General features: G+C 52.5%; 1 protein-coding gene across 1 annotated transcript in view; it reads right to left on the bottom strand.

Moving 5' to 3' along the window:
- OPRD1 (opioid receptor delta 1) overlaps window positions 1-15,680 on the bottom strand; it is a 32,450-nt gene extending 16,770 nt beyond the window's left edge. Inside the window, exon 1 of the mRNA XM_021683630.1 lies at window positions 15,454-15,680. Coding sequence (XP_021539305.1) covers window positions 15,454-15,680 — 227 coding nt within the window. The remainder of the gene's footprint in view (window positions 1-15,453) is intronic.
- Window positions 15,681-18,684: the final 3,004 nt, after the last annotated feature.

Raw genomic sequence — 18,684 nt, 5'->3', positions numbered from 1 at the left:
TAGTGCCTGTATGTACTGACTTTACTTGGAAAAAGGGTCTTTGCAGACGTGTTTAAGTTAAGGATTTTAAGATGAGACCATCCTGGATTGTCTGGGTGGGCTTTAACACCAGGGACAGGGGTCCTTGTAAAACACACACAGGCAGAGGAGGAGACAAGGAGCCGACCAGGTGAAGACAGAGGCACAGACTGGAGGGGTGCAGCTACGCGGAGCTGCCAGAAGCTGGAGGAGTCAAGGACGGCCTCTGCCCACGCACCTGCAGAGGGAGCATGGCCCTGCAGACACTCTGTGGACTTCTGGCCTCCAGAACTGTGACAGAATACATCTCTGTGACATTAAGTTCACACTAATGTGTTAGGGCAGCCCTAGGAAACTAGCACAGTAAAGGTGCAGCCCAGACAGAGGCATGGCCTTTGGCACCAGATACACCCAGATTTAAGCCCCAGCCCTGTCTCTAACCAACTGTACAAACTTGGGCAAGTTCTAACTTCTCCCAAGCCTCAGTCTGCTCCTCTGTGAACTGGGTATAAAGATCCTACCACATGACAGTGTGGCGAGAACAAAATGAACTCCTGCCTATGATGTCCCTAGCACGCTGCTCATATCAGAGTGGCTTCTCTTGTCCAGAGGAGGAAAAAGGGCCCAGAATGACACCTGCTTCAGCCATCCTGGCAGTCCCCGGCTCCATCCTGACTCCTGTGCTGGCCTTTGGCAACCTGCCACCATTGCGGTGGGACCCAGAGCTCTGTGCTGGAACCTGAGCACTGGAAGAAGCTCTGATCTGTAACACTGAGTTCCAACCTCCTCTCCCACTTTACAGATTGGGAAACTGAGGCCCGGACAGGGAAGGACAGCTGCACGAGGTGACACCAGGTGTCAGTTCCCTGACTCCTGAGAGGCCAAGTTCTTTCTTCTCTACCAAGCTGTCCTTCTTTTATTTATTTATTTATTTACTGACAGAGACACAGCGACAGAGGGAACACAAGCAGGGGGAGTGGGAGAGGGAGAAGCAGGCTTCCCACCAAGCAGGGAGCCCAATGCGGGGCTCGATCCCAGGACCCTGGGATCATGACCCGAGCTGAAGGCAGATGCTTAGCGACTGAGCCACCCAGGCGCCCCCAAGCTGTCCTCCTAGGAACTAAAAATCTCAGATGAGGGCTCAAGGCGGTTGAGGCCAAAGGGAACGGAGCAGGCTCCTGTCCAAGGCTTCAGAATTCCTGATGAGGGCCTGGGCTCTTAGTAGATGCCTACATTCTAGGTCCCTGCATCCAGCAATTAACCAATGTAGGGTAGGTCCACGGATAGAGCCGTCCCCGTCGCCGTCATCATCTTCACTATCTCTATCTCGGCAGCTATGCTGACTCAGTGCTTACCCGGGCCTGACGTCCTCTACTGAATTCTACCATGGCGTTCACATAGATTAGCTCACATTCATATAGATTAACTCCAACGACCCTACGAAATCGCTACTATTATTATCGTCCTTAAACAGAAGAGGGAAGTGAGACTTGGGGAGTGTACTGGGTTGAATAGGTGCCCCCAAAATTCATATCGACCTGGAACCTCTGATGTGACCTTTTCTGGAAATAGGGTCTTTGCCGACATAATTAAGATGAGGTCATACTAGATCAGGGTGGGCCCTAACTCCACGATGACTGCTGTCCCTATAAGAGGAAATGCAGAGACACACACAGAGGGAACACGGCCATGGGAAGACCGGGGCGACAATTGGAGAGATGCATTTGCAAGCCCGAGGGACACTAGGGTCTGCTGGCACCCACCAGAAGCGAGGCGAGGAAGGAGTGTTCCCGAGAGCCTTCGCAGGGAGCCTGCCATGCTTGATTTCACACTTCTGGCCTCCTGAACTGTGAAGGATACATTTCTATTGTTGTAAGCCACCCAGTTCATGGTCATTTGGATGGCAGCCCTAAGACACGAATACAGAGGGGCGAAGCATCTTGCCAGCCGTGGCCTCAAACACAGAAGCGATCTAGGTCTGTTCAAATCGCTCCACTCGGGCGCCTGGGTGGCTCAGTTGGTTAAGCGACTGCCTTCGGCTCAGGTCATGATCCTGGAGTCCCGGGATCGAGTCCCGCATCGGGCTCCCTGCTCAGCAGGGAGTCTGCTTCTCCCGCTGACCCTCCCCCCTCTCATGTGCTCTCTCTCTCCTCTCATCCTCTCTCTCAAATAAATAAATAAAATCTTTAAAAAAAAAATCGCTCCACTCCCCAATTCTCCCAACAAAAGGACTTTCTCTTCCATCAGGAATACAGAATGTGAGCACTGAAAGGAAAGGTGGTGGGTGAGAGTGTTTACCGAGCACTTACTCTGTTACACTTACACTTACACTTAGCTGTGCGGCTAACTGAGCACCACGAGTGTGTCTGTATCCCACCGGGTCTGCACGGGACGTGAGCTTTCACCTCATTCTACAGGTGAGGAATCCCAGGCTCAGAGGGCAGAAGTAAGTCACCAAAAGTCCCACGGCTAGGAGTGGCGGGGCTGGGCCTTGGGTCCCTCGGACTCCAGAACCTAACCTCTACCCCGTCTTCTTCTCCCTGTGCATCGAGCTCAATCCCTTTGTTTCACAAAGGAGGAGGACAAGGCACTGCAAGAGCAGTGATCACAGAGGCTCTGCCCACAGTGGGGAACAAACAGCTTAAACAAAGCATCTGCCCGCCAGCCAGCCAAGGTCCGGCTGGGGCTCCCTCTATTTGTACACAAAGGGTGGTTGCTCTTCCCACTGGCAAAACAAGCCCGCTGGGCAGCAAGGGCTGCAAGCTGTCCCTGCCCACCATTTAACAGGAGTGGCAAGTCGCCAGAAATTAATTAGCTGTCTCAGTTTTGGCACAGCCTGAGGAAGGAAAGTGGTTAATTATAACAAGGCATGTCACAGGAGAAGTTTAAAGGCTGGAACATGGAAATAAAGGGCCCTGAGTTGAACATGAGTGGGGGCCGGGGTGGCCAGGTCACGCTCAGCAATAAACAGGGCAGAGACCTGTGCCGTTCAGCTCAAGAACCACAACCCGCGCATGGAAGCCAGCAAGAAGCTCTTCTCCATCACCCTGGCTCTGCTTCTGGCTTAAGGGTGGCTGGGCCAGGGAATGGGGCAGCCAGACACAACAGAGGCCCCAAGAAAGCAGAGTTCTTCAAGTGTAGCATGTCAGCCCATGGTCTCTGGAAATAGGACATGCCCCTCCTACGAACACCTACTGACCTGCTGTCTGAATGTCAGACCCAAGGCTGGGGCTCCAGCTGTGAGCGAAGGCTACTCCCACCCCCCACACACACACCTGCTCCTCTGAAGAGAGAGGGAGAGATGAGCAACCAAGTGCTTGAAAAACTATGTGTGAATGGGGAACACAGAGGACACTGTGGCAACACAGAGGAGGGGGGAGTCTCTTGGCCTGGGGGCATTAGAGAAGGCTCCCCGGAGGAGGGATTTACGAAGCCGAGAAGCAAAGCGTTACTCTAGAGAGAAGAGAGGCCTGAGGTTCCTGCACATCTTCCCCTTTGTCTTGCGGTTGGAGGATTTTTATCATAGATCCCAAGTACTCCACAGAGAGAACCTCATTAACGAAGTGTCAACTAGATATTTAGGAAATAGTGATGTTTCCTTCAGGTCAGGGATGGAGCTAGGAAATAGTATAGAAGATGAATGGGACACAGATCCCACCCTCCAGGAGCGACCAGTTGGAAAGGGAAGGCAAACACTGGAACGAGCAATTACGTTACAACTAGAAAACACAGATTCATGACCATCTACTTGTGTGTAGCTCCCCTCATTCTATGCGAGGCAGGGACAAAGACACTTGATTTACATCGTTGCATTTCATCCTCACAACAAATGACTGTGGTAAGTAAGCAACATCACCACATTTGGCAGATGAGAGGACTGAGGCTCAGAAAGGCAGAGAAACTTGCCCAAGGTCACACAGCCTATAAGCTCTAGTACCAGGACTCAAGCCTGGCTCTGTCTGATTCTGTGATGATTAGTTTTATGCGTCAACCTGGCTGGGCTCCAATATCCAGTTATTTAATCAAATACCAATCAATCTAGTTGTTGCTGTGAAGGTATTTTGTAGATGTGGTTAATATATGCCATCAGTTGACTTTAAGGAAGTTATCCTTGGTAATGAGGCTCAACCTTAAGAGCAAAACTGAGGGGAAGAAGAAATTCTGTCAGTTGACTGCAGCATCCGCTGTTGCCTGAGAGTTTCCAGCCGACCAGCCTCGCTAGACCCCACAACTGCATAAGCCGATGCCTTGAAATATATCCTTCTGGTTCTTTTTTTCTGGTAGGACCCTGTCTGATACAGACCTGAAAGACCATGCTCTAGGCTAAGGTGGATGCCAGGGAGCCACACACTCTCTGCACCAGAGAAGGGGCAAAGACACCAGCCCCCAGGGAAGCGTTGTAGAGATTGAGAGTTTCCAAGCAAGGTCCCCTGTAGGAAGCCTTATAATACTGCCAAAGTACATGCTCATTTTTGCCATAGTTGGATTTGATGGATTCTTGATAATTCGGAGTCCTTACCATCGCCAAGTAAATGTCCCACAATTCCATGTAAAAATACTGCATGCAAGTTTGTCATTCTTAGTGACCACAGTGTGGGTAATACGGGGACGATACAGTTTGCCTCACCTGTCCCCAGGCCCCAAGGGATACTCCTTGAGGACAATGGGCAAGGCCGGCCCCGTGCAGAGCACTTCACATCCATTCTCTCCTTTGACTCACACCCACCGTGGGAAGTGGATGCCTATGTACTCCCATTTTGCTCACAGAAGGAAACTGACCCACAGGGCAGAGGTGTTTGTCTAGGAGTACCGAGTGGACAGAACGAGGATCCAAAGTCAGATAGTCCAAAAAACCCAGGTTTCTCCCCTCTAGGCCTTTGGCCATGCTGGGCCTTACTTATCACATATCCCTCTGCCTGACACACAAGAGTTTCACTTTTGTTTTATTTATTAACAATTTATTATTTTAATACCTTTACAACTCAGTCTACCCTGCTCCACGGCCTCTCCTGATCCCGGCTGCTATAAAAAAGTCATTTTTCACAGTTGAAATCAGAGGGTGTCATGAATTCCACTTTCTCAGCCACTGCTTCACAATCTCTTGGCACACACAGGCTCTGGGAGTCAGGGAGCCTTGGTTCATGGGCTGACTGGCCCCAGGCAAGTGAATTAGCTTCTCTGAGCCTCAGTGTCCTCATCTGTCAAATGGAGAGAAATGTGCTACCAGCCTCAGAGCGTCGGGAGAATTAAATGAGATAGTACGTGGAAGGCCCTTGGCACAGAGCTGACCACCCTGTCAGCACTCGAGAAAGGTCAGCAGCGCTATTTTTGGTGTGAAGTCCTGTGGAGTCAATATGCCATGCTTTGCTGGGATGACAGGGCCTGAGCAGGTGAAGGAAGTGTCTTAGGGCTACCCGCCCCTCCCAGAGAACAGCCCTCTGGCCACAGGCTGGGCTCCACTTCCCTGCCCCACTGCTCCCCAAGGAGGAACGGAAAATCACTAGATGGGGGGCCCTTCCTAGCACTTCAGGAGCATGAGTTCTTGTAACCGAGGGAAACAGTTTATCTCCATCTGTCCTGCAGGGGCATCTGGGCTGGCCTGGAGAAGCAGTTTTTCTCCCTTGGCTTAATCTTGTCCCAGGTTCCCGAGTGCTGGGAAACCAGCCAGAAAGCATCATTATCACCAACAACTTCCTGTTCCGGGCCAGGCCCTGAGCTAGGGCCATACATCTCCCTTCACCTTCACCTTCACCATTCCCTCTGCCTAAAACACTTCCTGTCAGAGGCAGTCTTCTGCTTGTCTCCTCGTCCCCGATGTCACCATATATAACTGCACTCTCTCTCATGGTCAACTGTAACCCTGGCCTTACATCTACTCGTTTACTGTCTATCTTTTCCCCCACTAGAATGTTGGCTTCATGAGGGCAGGGACTGTGTCTTGATCACTGTTACATGCCTAGCCCCCAGAACCATGGCTGGTATTAGGAGGGGCTGCGGAATGTATGTTTGCCACAACCCTGTGAGGTAGGTGATTTTCTATCATCCCCATTTTACAGGTGAGATGAGCCCAAGGCTGGAGGCCAGCAAGAGGCCAACCTGGGTTTGAACCCCCATCTCTCTGCAACATTCGGGGTTCAAATCCCTGGCTCTGCCCCGGGAATCTTGGACTTCTCTGGGCCCGTGAGACATCAGTGGCCCCCAGGCCGGGTTGCCCTGTAGAGGAACCCACTCCCCATGCTCCTGGGTACGACTATTTCTAGCTACCCTTTGGCTCTCCCTTAGCCCAGGTAATCCAAAGAGTGGAAAGAGAGGCAAGGGGGGACAAGGGGTTAGGAAAGGCAAGTTCCAGTCCTGCCCTGGCCACTAACTCAAGAGACACTGAACCTCTCCAAGCCTCGGTTCCCTCATTTTTCAATCAGAGGGGCTGAACTTGACATACAGGTGGCAAAAGACAGGGCAATGGCTAAGAGGCTGGGCTCTGAGATCAGAGTGACCCGATTTCAATCTGACTCCGGGACTTGGAGCATGTAACAGGACTTCTCTGTGCCTCAAGGCTCCTCACCCATAAAAGAGGGCAACAAACTCACCTCATATGGGTCTGTGAGGATGAAATGGGGTAATATCTATATCTCTCTAAGCAGACTGCCTGGCCCAAAATGAGTGTTTAGTAAAGAGAATCTTCATCCATGATTCACAGCCCTATGCCTTGGTGAAAAGGTCACCTCGGCAGGGGAGAAGAGTGAGGCCATTTCCGCCTCTCCCTGTGTTGTGTTCACTGGATGGAGCTTTTTGACCTCACAGGACTTTGAAGTTTGAGTTCTTTCAATTTATCAAGACTCAGAAAGCTACAGAAGACAAGATTCTTCCCGTACACACCCACCCTGGCCAGAGACAAAGCTGTTGATTTCTGCAGCTGCTCTGGGAGCTATAAATCAAAAGAACCCAACCCAGACACCCCACCCCACCCCATATCCCCCAGCTGGTAATAGGGCCACCGCAGCCTGCATGATGGTAAATTGCTAATTTAAGCCAGGCTTTCTGCTCAAGCCCACGATTATCCCTCTTCCTGTGCATGTTATGATGTTCTGGGTAGCCAATTGGATTTAGAGGTCCCAGGACTCGGAGGTTAATGAAATCATGCCTTGCCCTTTGCATAGCCTCCAGACAGGCATCATCTGCCAGGAAGGGGAAAAGGGGAATCTGAGATCACAGCATCTCTGAATCTCAGTGGTGGGGAGGGGAGCCTACAATCATGTTTATCTTTTCTCCACCCAAATCTCCAGTGCTGTGCCTCCACCCACTGGTTTTCCAGTGTCCTCTTGCATACCTTCAGAGATGGGAAGCTCCCTACATTACACAGCAGCCCATACCTATTTAGAGAGTTTTCTAAAGATTTATTTATTTATTTGAGAGAGAGAGAGAGATAGCATGTGTGGGAGCACGAGTGGGGGGGGGGGGCAAAAGGAGAGGGAGAGAGAAATTTAAGCAGACTCCGTGCTGAGCATGGAGCCCAACACGGGGCCTGACCTCACAACCCTGAGATCACGACCTGAACTGAAACCAGGAGTCAGATGTCCAACCAACTGTACCACCCAGGCGCCCCTGGAGAGCTTTGACTGTTAGAAATTTCCTTGTATAAATAATAAGAGGTGTACACAAATATATGTGTTCAAGAATGTCCACAGATGAATTGTTTAGATTGGCATAATATTGAAAATAACATAAGTCCCCCCCAATAGAACACATTCATACAATGCAGCCATCAAAAAATCATGTTTTTAAAGAATGTTTGATAACATGACAACACACTCATGATATACTGTCAGGTGAAAAGCAGCTTACAAAGTATTATATATAACATGATCACTATTCCAATACTGTGATCCTGATATCATTAAGACACACACACACACAGAGGCAAAAAGAGAGAGAGAGATGAGAAGGAAATACACCAAAATGACAAAGCTTTTTCTCTTTGTAGTGAGATTATGGGTAATGTATGTCTCTAGTTAAACTTCTCCATATTTTCTGAAATAACTGTGTTACCTTTACAGCAAAAGAAAATTTTTAATATTGAGCTGATAAAACTTCCCTATACATCTACCCAATAATTCCAGTTCCTCTGGGGCTCAATAAATACTGATCGATGGGGCGCCTGGGTGGCTCAGTCGTTAAGTGTCTGCCTTCAGCTCAGGTCATGATCCCAGGATCCTAGAATCGAGCCCCGTGTGGTGTTGGGCTCCCTGTTCAGCAGGGAGTCTGCTTGTCCCTCTCCTTCTGCTCCCCCACCGCCCCACCAGCCCCCAACTCATGCTCTCTCAAATCAATAAATAAAATCTTTAAAAAAATAAAAATAAATGCTAATCGAAAGAATGAGAAACAAGCCTTTGAAACCAACATGATGGAAAATGTTTACTGAGGGGCGCCTGGGTGGCTCAGTCGGTTAAGCATCTGCCTTCGGCTCAGGTCATGATCCCGCAGTCCTGGCATCAAGTCCTGCATTGGGCTCCCTGCTCGGCAGGAAGTCTGCTTCTCCCTCTATCCCTTCCCCCTGCTTGTTCTCATTCTCTCTCTGTCAAATAAATAAATAAAATCTTTAAAAAAAAAATGTTCACTGAAAACTTGCCAAATGCCTGCTTCTGTGCTGAAGTCCTTCACATCATGCCTCCTAAACTTCTCAAAACCACCCTATGGAGCTCTAATGCTACTCCCATTTCACAGATGAGAAAACTGAGGCTCAGAGAGGTGTGAATGGCTGAGGTGCGCTCTCTCAGTAAACGGCACGGCTGGGCCCTGATCCCAGGTCAGTCTGGCTCCGACATCTGGGCTGTCAACTGCTGTCAGCCACGCAGAGGCCTCGGAGGTCTGCAGACTGCAATCTGCCCGCTCCCCCCTTCCTCTAACTACATGTCACTAGCTCTCGCTCCACATGTCTCGTGGACAACAGTGGCAGAGTGGACACAGAGTGGGTTTGGAGTCAGAAAGATCTGAGTTTGCACCTTTTGGACCGTGGGAGGCGGCTGCTCCCTCTGAGCCTTCCCACCCTCATCTATCCATAAGAGTCCACAGCCGCCATTGCGGGGCCGTCGTGAGGGATGGAGAAGCGGCAGCTCAGGAGAGGCTGCCTGGTGCCCTTGGTGACTCTGGGCTCACCCCAGTGCATCTGTGAGTCACACACACTCCCCAGAGAATGAACCCAAGAACTGGAAAGCAGCAGGCAGTGGGCAAGGCCAGGAGGTACCACGGGGACACCAGTTGGGGGGGCTGCTTGCTCTCCCTGCTCAGCCTCGGGGGTGGGGCGGGTCATGTGGCCCAGCCTCCTGCCTTCTGGAAGGTCGCACAGCACTCCACTGTATGTATGTATTTATTTATTTTAAAAAGGATATTGGGTTTTCTTTGTTTTTAGAGAAGGAAGGGGAGAGGGGCAGAGGGAGAGGGAGGCAGAGAGAACCTAAGCAGGCTCCACGCCCCAGCACGGAGCCCAACATGGGGCTCGATCTCATGACCCTAAGATCGTGAACTGAGCCAACATCAAGAGTCGGACGCTTAACCGACTGAGCCACCCAGGTGCCCCAGCACTCCATTTTAGAAAGGGGACAAGTGAGGCCAGGGTTTCACTGATGCATCCAAAGTGGCACAGGTCTCTTCCATTGCCCTAAGCCAGCCTCTTGGGTTTCCCCACATTGAGGCGCTCCCCCTCTGTTCCACCCCATGCCCACCCACACTCAATTCATCCTCTTGAACACCATTCTGCACAGATCGCTCCGAGTCCTCTTCCCCATGGCCTGTGGCTCAAAGCTCCCTCATTTCCCGGTACAGTCACCTTAGCTCCCCGAGAGCCCGTCCAGCCTCGGCTCCCACTGCCCAGACCTGCAACTCCTGCCCCAGGGCAGCCTCTGGCCCCTGACACCACCGTGTCGGCCGGTCTCTGGGCCTCTCCTCCGTCCCCGGCCCCCCTCCCCGCCAGAGCAGTCCAGCCAAAGCTCAGCGCACAGCAGACGCTCCTGACAACCATACCAGGCCGAGGAGGACACCTACTTGCGAGGGCGGGTCCACCTTCATAGCCACCCCGGCCCCTGGCACTCACTCAGCTCGGCCCCGGGGTGAAATTCCCCGCCCTCCGCAGCTCTCCGTGATCCTGGGAACCGCGCTTTGCTCGTGCTGTTCCCTCTGCCAGGAATGTTCCGCCCCTCTCCAAGTAGCCAACTGCTCCTGCCCCTTCACGAGGCAGCACAGGCAGGACCTTCTCTGGCTGGGTCGGGGCCTTGCCCTGGCCTCCCACAGCTCCAGGAAGCTGGAGGACCAGGCGGTGTGAGAAGCCAGGGGCCGTGTGGAAGCTTCAGCTGCGGGTCTGGGCCATGGGAGCTGAGGCTGGATGGGCTGGCAGGGATCGGCATCAGCAAATGCTTGGTGAGTAAGTAGATGTGCAGACAGTTCAGGAAGCAGGCAAGGGGCAAAGATGGAAAACGTAAACAGTGAGGCCCCCGAGCCGAGCTGCCTGCCTGGAGCAGTTAATCACAGCACCTGGCACGTGCTGAGGGCCTACTGTGTGCTTGGTGCTGGGCCACAGCCTCTACACACATGAGCTCATCTGATCCTCTCCCAAATCTACCCGGATCACCCCAATTTTACAGATGTAGAAAGGGGGCTCAGGCAGGGCAAGCTGTTTTCCCAAAGCCGCACCGCTAGGACATGGTCGAGCTGAGATTAAGACCTCACTGGGCTCTCACCTGGCCTGGGGGCCCTGGGTCCATGGACTCCAACCCAGGTAAGAGAGGGGAGGGAGACACAAGGCAAGGGGCTCATTCTGGGCCTCCAAAAAAACAAGGTGGGGACTCAGAGCTCCCAATCCTGCAAAGTTGACCCCTGAGCACCTGTCCCAGCAACCCCTGGCACCTCGGTAGTAGAGAAAGGGGACAGCCAGAACTCCTCATTCATCTGTCATGACCCCGCCCCAGCCCAGGCGCCCCCGCCCAACCTCCCTTCCCGGTTCTGTGCGGCAGGCACTCGGGATGGGAGGGAAAACATGCTGCTTTACCAATGTCGGCCTGTCATCTTTAGGACAAAGATGTGTCTGAGTCAGGTACTATGATCCACACTTCATAAATGAAGAAACTGAGGCGCAGGGTGGCAGTCCCACTCACTAAAGATCTTAGGAGGTAGCAGAGCCACACTTGATCTGAGGAGAAGTCAGAAGAGACAGGGGCCAAGGGAGAGACCAAGGGGCAGAAAAGCGCGGGGCCTGAAATAGTCATGAAGAGGCAACCTGAGGCTGGTTACATGCAGGGGACAGGGTGGGGGAGGGAGGGCTGGTCAGAGACACAGCAGGGTACGAGCCTGCTGAAACCAGGACTGGGGAGAGGTGCAGGCAGGGAGACAGGGCAGGCTAGGGAACAGACAGGAGGCCGTGTGGAAAAGCATCGACTCCATTCTCCTGCTGGGTCTGGGACAGGCAAACGAGGAAGCCCTGGGCCACGCAGAGGGAAGATATGCAGGGTCACCTGTCAGAGATGGGGGTCTGCTAAGCCCTTCACACCCTGCCCTACCCAGTGGGCCACCAATGGGAACTCTGAGATGCCAACCCTGCTCAGGGCACTGCCCACCCAGAAAGAGGGGCTGTCGGGCTTCTGCTCTGAGGAACCACAGGGTCACCACACTGGCTGAACTCACACTGTGGGACTAAGGGGTGATGCTCTGCCTGGGGACCAGATGTCCCCAAAATCCTGCTCATACTTCACAGAAGCCTCGGGAACCATAGACTGTTTGCTAAAAAGCACAATTCCCAGAGGCCCCTCTTGGGCATCCAAAAGGATGAGTGGGCTTCTCAAGTGGGTCCGTGAAGGAGGGAGAGGGCCAGAGTGTGGGGGAGGCAGGAATGGAGGGTGCTTCATGATGTGGGATTCTGAGGTTCTTTTTTCTCAGCCCCTCATCCACGTCAGGCTCTTCCCTCAGCCTCTTAGTTAGCTACCCACCCTTCATCCTTCAGCTTCTCAGAGGTCTTCTCTGAACTCCCTGACTAGGTGAGACCCCACACACATTGTGGGCTCCCAAAGCCCCCACCTACTCTTCCATCGCCCTCAGCACAAACACAAGTTTGTTAAATGACTAGCTGATGTTTGTCAGTTCTCCCACCAGGAGGGCAGAGACAGTGTATTTTTTTCCTCACCATTGTATCTCAGCATCTAGCCCAGTGTATCCATAGAATTTTCTTGAATGAGTTAATTCTTTTCATTCCTTCACAGACAGCCAATCCCTTTTCTCAAAGCGGGTAAATGGCTCAGCTACAACACTGTTAATCCTCACCACAGGCCCGGACACACTGTTGCTATTCCCACTTTACAGGGGAAGAAATAAACCTCAGAGAGGTAAAGTCGCTACCCCAAACACACGGCAACAAAGTGGCTTTGAGCTCAGGATTTAAACCTACATACGTCTGGCTTCAGAGCCCCAGCTCTGCCACTACATACCACCCCGCTTGCACACCCCAAGGGTTTCTCTGGATCTTCCCTTGGAAACCTGCCCCTGCCCCCAACTGTCCGAGCTCAGGACTGACAGGCAGAATTCATTCCTTCAACCATTCATTCATTCAACCAATCAACTGACCCACCAAGTCCTGCATGGGGTGCCAGGAAACCAGGTAGATCAGGGGCTTCTCTCCATCCTGGGCTCCCCTCTTTCCACTGCTCTTGGGACTTTGCCAGCAGAAGCAGAGCACCAGGCAGCTGCCCTATCCTTAGCCTCGCTGTCAGTGGGGAAGAATTCAATGCCAGCCCCATCATTACCCCTCCCCCCAGGACAGCAGCCTAAAATACTTGGGCCAAATAATGTGTAGGTTCACAATCCTTTTGTCTCCATTGTTCTCAGATGACCTAGGACATGAGGAAGGACAGAATTCTGCCCCCTCCTCCCATGCAATTCTTTGACTATCGCCTACCCCAGGCAGCTCTGGAAAAAGTTCTAGACTTGAAGTCACAAGACCAGGGTTTTAGCTCCAGGTCTGGAGCTAGCTGTGGGACCTTTGGAGAACAAGTCACCCTGCCTCTCTCTGAACCACAGATTCCATATCTGCAAAATGGAGGTGATCATATTGAGGATTCTAATGCCCATCCCACAGGCTTGTAGGTGAGGATTAAATCATTCAGACCCAGAGAGACAGTTATCACATACATGATTGGCCCGGGAAACGTCTTAGCAACACGGGAACCTCTGGGGGCCAGCTATGTTGCTTGCAAGATGTGTTTGATAATGGGATTTGGGGAAGGTTGGTTGGGAGCCGTTCCAGCAAGATGAGCCCAGAGCATTCCTCTAGTGGATCCTCAGAAGTGAGGGGCCTTCCCCTGGCTCACTGGGAGTGGGGGAGCTGTGCTCATCAGCCCAACAGCCAGAGTCCCCGGAGAAGAGGCTGGGAATGGGACTGAACACACTGACACAGCTCTCCCCACTCTTCAGCACCTAGAGCTCCCCAGAGAGGGTACGTGGGCAGAACCTGGAACTCTGAATCTTAGCTATCCTCAGGCCCACTTAGGACAAATGCCTCTTTCACCCTCCCTTCTTTAAACGGCACTAGATTCTAAGGGATCTGGAAAATTCCTCCTCTTCATCACACAGACAGCTTCCATTTGCTGGGTCCAGGCACCAGGCCAGCTGCATTTTATATGTTTGTTCACCGACACTTCACAAAAACCCTGTTGAAGAAGGTTCTATTATTACCCCATTCTATAGATGAAGAAACTGAGGCTCAAAGAGTCAGTTATGTACCCAAGTCACAGAGCCAGTTCATGGCAGGGCTGGGATTCATACTTAGGTTGGCCCCACTCTGAAGCCTGAACTACCTTCAAAGACGAAGTGGGGAGAATCAGGGACAAAACACACAGCAAAGATCAATCCTGCCTGTGCTTGGGGGAATTTTCCCACTGTAGCTGGTAATGAGTCACTGAAAGCACAGGAAATTCTTGTGCCCTTCACTCTTCCTGGGGGAGCAAAGATGCCAAAGCCCTCTCAACACCCACACACCCATCCAATGCTCCAATGCACGACGCTCTGTCCTGCAGAGATCCCAGACTCTGGAATTCAGACTCCCATCTGAGGAGACTGGGTCTCTATTCTTCAGACAGGGAAACTGAGACAGATGCAGCAGATGGTGGGACAGGGGGACTGGGGTGCCCACTGTGATGGGCATCAGTGACTGGGCAGAGACCACAGTTCATATCTGAGTCCAACTTCCGAGTCCACAATCTGCCCTCTGCCCTGCTGGGTGGCACCACAGCCCAGAGAGGTTTGGGGCTGTGCCCTCGGTCAACCAGCATGGATGACCCTTTTCCAAGTATCAGTAAATACAAGGGCATCTTTGTCGTTATATGGATAGGAGTTTCCTTTCGATCCTTCTTGCCCATGTCTGAGCTGGCAGAACTGGGTCAGGAGGCTGCTTCCAGGCAAGCTGATGATGTTTTAGATTTCTCTGAGAAAGTCCCAGCACTCTACATAGATACCGAGAAGAGAATTCCGCTTCCTGAGATGAAAGCACAAACTCCACTCCCGCCCAAACAAACCAGTGCTGCCTCTAGCAGAAAGAAAAGCCTGTTCGAGAAGAGGAGAGAGTGAGACGGGGCATTTGTGAGGGGCTGAGACTTCGCTGAATCACTTCCAGAGCTTGAGACCAGATGGCCACCGAGGAGGGAAGCAGATGACTGACTGACTGGCCCACAGCCCTTGCCCGCTGTACCCAGGAGCCATGGGCTCTCCCTCAGCAAACGCACACACAGGTGCACAAACACAGGGCTCCAAAGCCACTCCGGGAGCTCTCCTCCCCCGCGGGTTTCAGGGACTTGACAAGAAACAACACAGTCATACAGTCACAGTCTCATACAGAGAGACTCACCCACTGACAGTGTGGGACAAGCACACACCAACACAGGACCCCCAAGAGATGGTCATCAAATGGGACTTGGGAAATGTCCCCACAGCATGGTTCAGACACCCAAGCGCTCTCCCGTCCCCCCACCCGCACAGAGAGCCGGCTCCCCAGAAGCCCACTCCCAGGAAGTTTTTAGAGGTCCAAACACTCAATACATTTGTACTGTCACCAACACAAAACCACCCACTCACAAACTGTAACAGACACACTAACTGTCGCCAAACTATCCCACATAGCCTCATGCAGAAGAAAGGGGATGCGAACAAACGATCAAATGTCATTTAGTCTCACACACACACACACACACACACACACCCTCTCTCTCTCTCTCTCTCTCTCTCTCTCTCTCTCTCTCCAGCGTTCTTCCCTCAATGAAAGTGGTCTCCTCGCTGGGCCCCAGGCTCCCCCTGCAGGAAGTGCGGGGGCGCGGGGAGCCAGGGGTCCGAGGTCAGGGTCCCTGGTCCGAGGTCCCCACTCTCACCCGGGGTGGGGAGCGGGGGGACAGGCCGCGGAGGACTCACCGGACGATGCCGAACATGACGAGCACGTTGCCCAGCAGCCCCACGGCGCACACGGCCGAGTAGAGCGCGGTGATGGCGATAGCCAGGGCGAGGGACGAGGCGCTGCGGGCGGCCGGCGGCCCCGACGCATTGGCGCCCTCGCTGGGGAAGGCGCTGGGGAAGGCGTCCGAAGTGTTGGCGAGGAGCGGGGGCTGCAGCGCGGCGTCGGCGGAGGGGGCCGGCTCCATGGCGGCCGGGCGGCGGGCGCCGCGTCCCTCCCCGCCGTGCGCCCTGGGCGCAGAGACCCGGTGCGAGCGACGCGCGAGGGCCCGAGGCCGCGGCCCCGACGCCACGGGCTGCAGCGCTCCGGCCACCTGGCCGGCCCCGCGCCGCCCTCCGCGCCTGGCCGTCCGCCCCGCCTGCGCCCCCTCCAACCCCAGCGGCCGCCCGCTCTCCCGGCCCCGAGCGCTCTGAGCCGGAGCGGCTGCGGGCTCCTCGGACGCGCCCGCCGCGCGCACCACGTGGCCCAGAGGAGGCCGCCAGTCTGCGCCGGCGACCAGGGGCGGGCGCTGCACCACCGGCTTGGAGCTGGGCGGGGGAAGCTTCCCACTCCTCCCTAGGGATGCTCCGCGGGCTCGGGTGCACCCCGACCCCGGCCAGGGGTCACCTCCTCACCCTTTGCCGCTTTGGAGTCAGAAGGAACTGGATGTAAATTCTGCGTTTCGCCCCTACTCTAAGGAACAGAGTGACCTTGAGCAAGTCACTTAAGCTCTCTCAACCTCATTTTCCTCGGCTGTAAAATGGGGATCCTCGCACCTCCTCACTCTGAGTGTTGTTGTGGAGAGGAAGATGACCCGAGTAAAGAACTCAGCTCGGTGCCAGGCACACAGGTAGGTGCTCCATAAATAACATTATCACCCCTGATTTTCCTGCACCCTATTCATTTGCTCAACAGATGTTTTTGGGTGCCGAATATAAGAGCCGGGTACTATTGGGGAATCCATCCATTAGTGAACAAACCCAGATGCGGAGCCTACCTCCTGGGGCTTACAGCCCTGTGGCCAATCAATCCTAAGATCACACTACTGAAGACAAAGTGAAGGAAAGCAAGGCAGGCATTCCTGTGGCAGGGCCAGGAAAACCCAGAGGTCAGCATGTGAAGTTTGGGGAGGAACTAACTTAGTGAAGAAACAAGTAAAGGGCATTGTAGACAAAGGAACCACATGTAGCAAAGACCTTGTGGTCAGAGAAACTAAAAGGAGGTCAGGAAGAGGACAAAGCAGGGAGCAAGTGTGGGGAGAATGGGATGATGTAGTAGGCAGGGTCTCAAAGACTATCTTAAGGATCACTGGGCTGCTGTAGGAGCACAGGAAAGGGGGGGCACTTCCCTAACCTGACCAGCCCAGACCCAGAGCCATCCTCCTTTTTGGGGCTCCTGTCCTTCCCAGAACATTCTCTCTACCAACCATTACTCTGTTCCAGACCCTCTCTCTACCAACCATGACTCTGTTCCAGTCACTGTGATAAGCACTTTACTCATGCATCAACACTTTGGAATAGATTCTATTATTAGTGTGCCCATTTTACAGTTGAGAAGACTAGGCTAGGTACTATTTTACCCTTATGATAATTATTTCTATCTGAGCTTATTTCCTCCTTGGGAAGACCAGACCTGATCTATCCCTACACCCAGTAGAGGGCCAGGGTCACAGTGGGTATTCAGGAAATACTGGTTAAATGAACAAAAGTCCCAAGGGGGAATGGAATGGGACAACATTGGGGTTCCCAAGCTCTAGATTCTGGGGAGATGCTCTTGGCCTGTGAGTAGCTGAGTAGGGACCTCCAAAAGTCCCAAGGGGGAATGGAATGGGACAACATTGGGGTTCCCAAGCTCTAGATTCTGGGGAGATGCTCTTGGCCTGTGAGCAGCTGAGTAGGGACCTCCACTCACATCACTCTCCAACTTGAGTCATCCATCTATGTGCAAGGCTCTTACCCTTTCCTAGAAAGAACAAAGCCAGAATTCCCAAGTTCACCCTCTTCTTTCTCTTTGCCTCTCCCAGCTGCTGTCCAAGCCCCTCTACCAGCCACAGCAGACTCCCACCCCAAGGCTTTCCCCTTTTTCAACCATCTAAGGACTCATCAGATAGGCCATTTTTTAAGGTTACTTTATTCTTTTTTTTAAGTAAACTCTACACCAACATGGGGCTTGAACTCATGACCCCAAGATCAAGAGTCGCATGCTCCACTAAATGAGCCAGCCAGGAGCTCCCAGATAGGCAATTTTTGCTCTATGGTCACAAGGGCTGCCAAAACTCTTCCTTGTCTCAAAGGGCCTGGTACTCTGGTGCTAAGGGGGAGAAACTGGGACAAGGAGGAGGACTACTTTTTAGAGTTGTGTCCCCCTCCCTACCTCTCCAACAAGCCAAATTTTTTCCTACCTCAGGACTTTTGCACACTCTATTTCTTCCACTTGGAAGTCTCAGCCAATTCTCCAGGCTAAATGCTATCCATCCTTCAAGTTTCAGCTTAAATATTACTTCCTCCACGAAACCTTCACTGACTGCCCCTCCCAACTAGAGTAAGTGCCCCTGATAATTTTTCTCGTGGCATCATGTACCTCTTCTTTTTTTTTTTTTAATTTTTTTTATTCTTATGTTAATCCCCATACATCATTAGTTTTAGATAAAGTGTTCCATGATTCATTGTTTGTGCATAACACCCAGTGCTCCATGCAGAATGTGCCCTCCTCAATACCCACCACCAGGCTAACCCATCCTCCCACCCCCCTCCCCTCTAGAACCCTCAAGTTTGTTTTTCAGAGTCCATCGTCTCTCATGGTTCGTCTACCCCTCCGATTTCCCCCGCTTCATTCTTCCCCTCCCGCTACCTTCTTCTTTTTCTTTTTTTTTTTTCCTTAACATATATTGCATTATTTGTTTCAGAGGTACAGAGCTGAGATTCAACAGTCTTGCACAATTCACAGCGCTTACCAGAGCACATACCCTCCCCAGTGTCTATCACCCAGTCACCCCATCCCTCCCACCCCACCCCCCACTCCAGCAACCCTCAGTTTGTTTCCTGCAATTAAGAATTCCTCATATCAGTGAGATCATATGATACATGTCTTTCTCTGTTTGCATGTACCTCTTCTTTACAGAATTTCCACATATTTATTTGTGTAATCATTGGATTTTTGTGTATCACCTTTACAAGAGGTCTTGTGCATTTCTGTAACCCCATCTTAGTACA

Source organism: Neomonachus schauinslandi, chromosome 4 (genome assembly GCF_002201575.2).
Source record: "Neomonachus schauinslandi chromosome 4, ASM220157v2, whole genome shotgun sequence".
Lineage (NCBI taxonomy): Eukaryota > Metazoa > Chordata > Mammalia > Carnivora > Phocidae > Neomonachus > Neomonachus schauinslandi.
The sequence above is the reverse complement of the archived record's forward strand: the minus strand, read 5'-3'. Positions and strand labels throughout refer to the sequence as shown.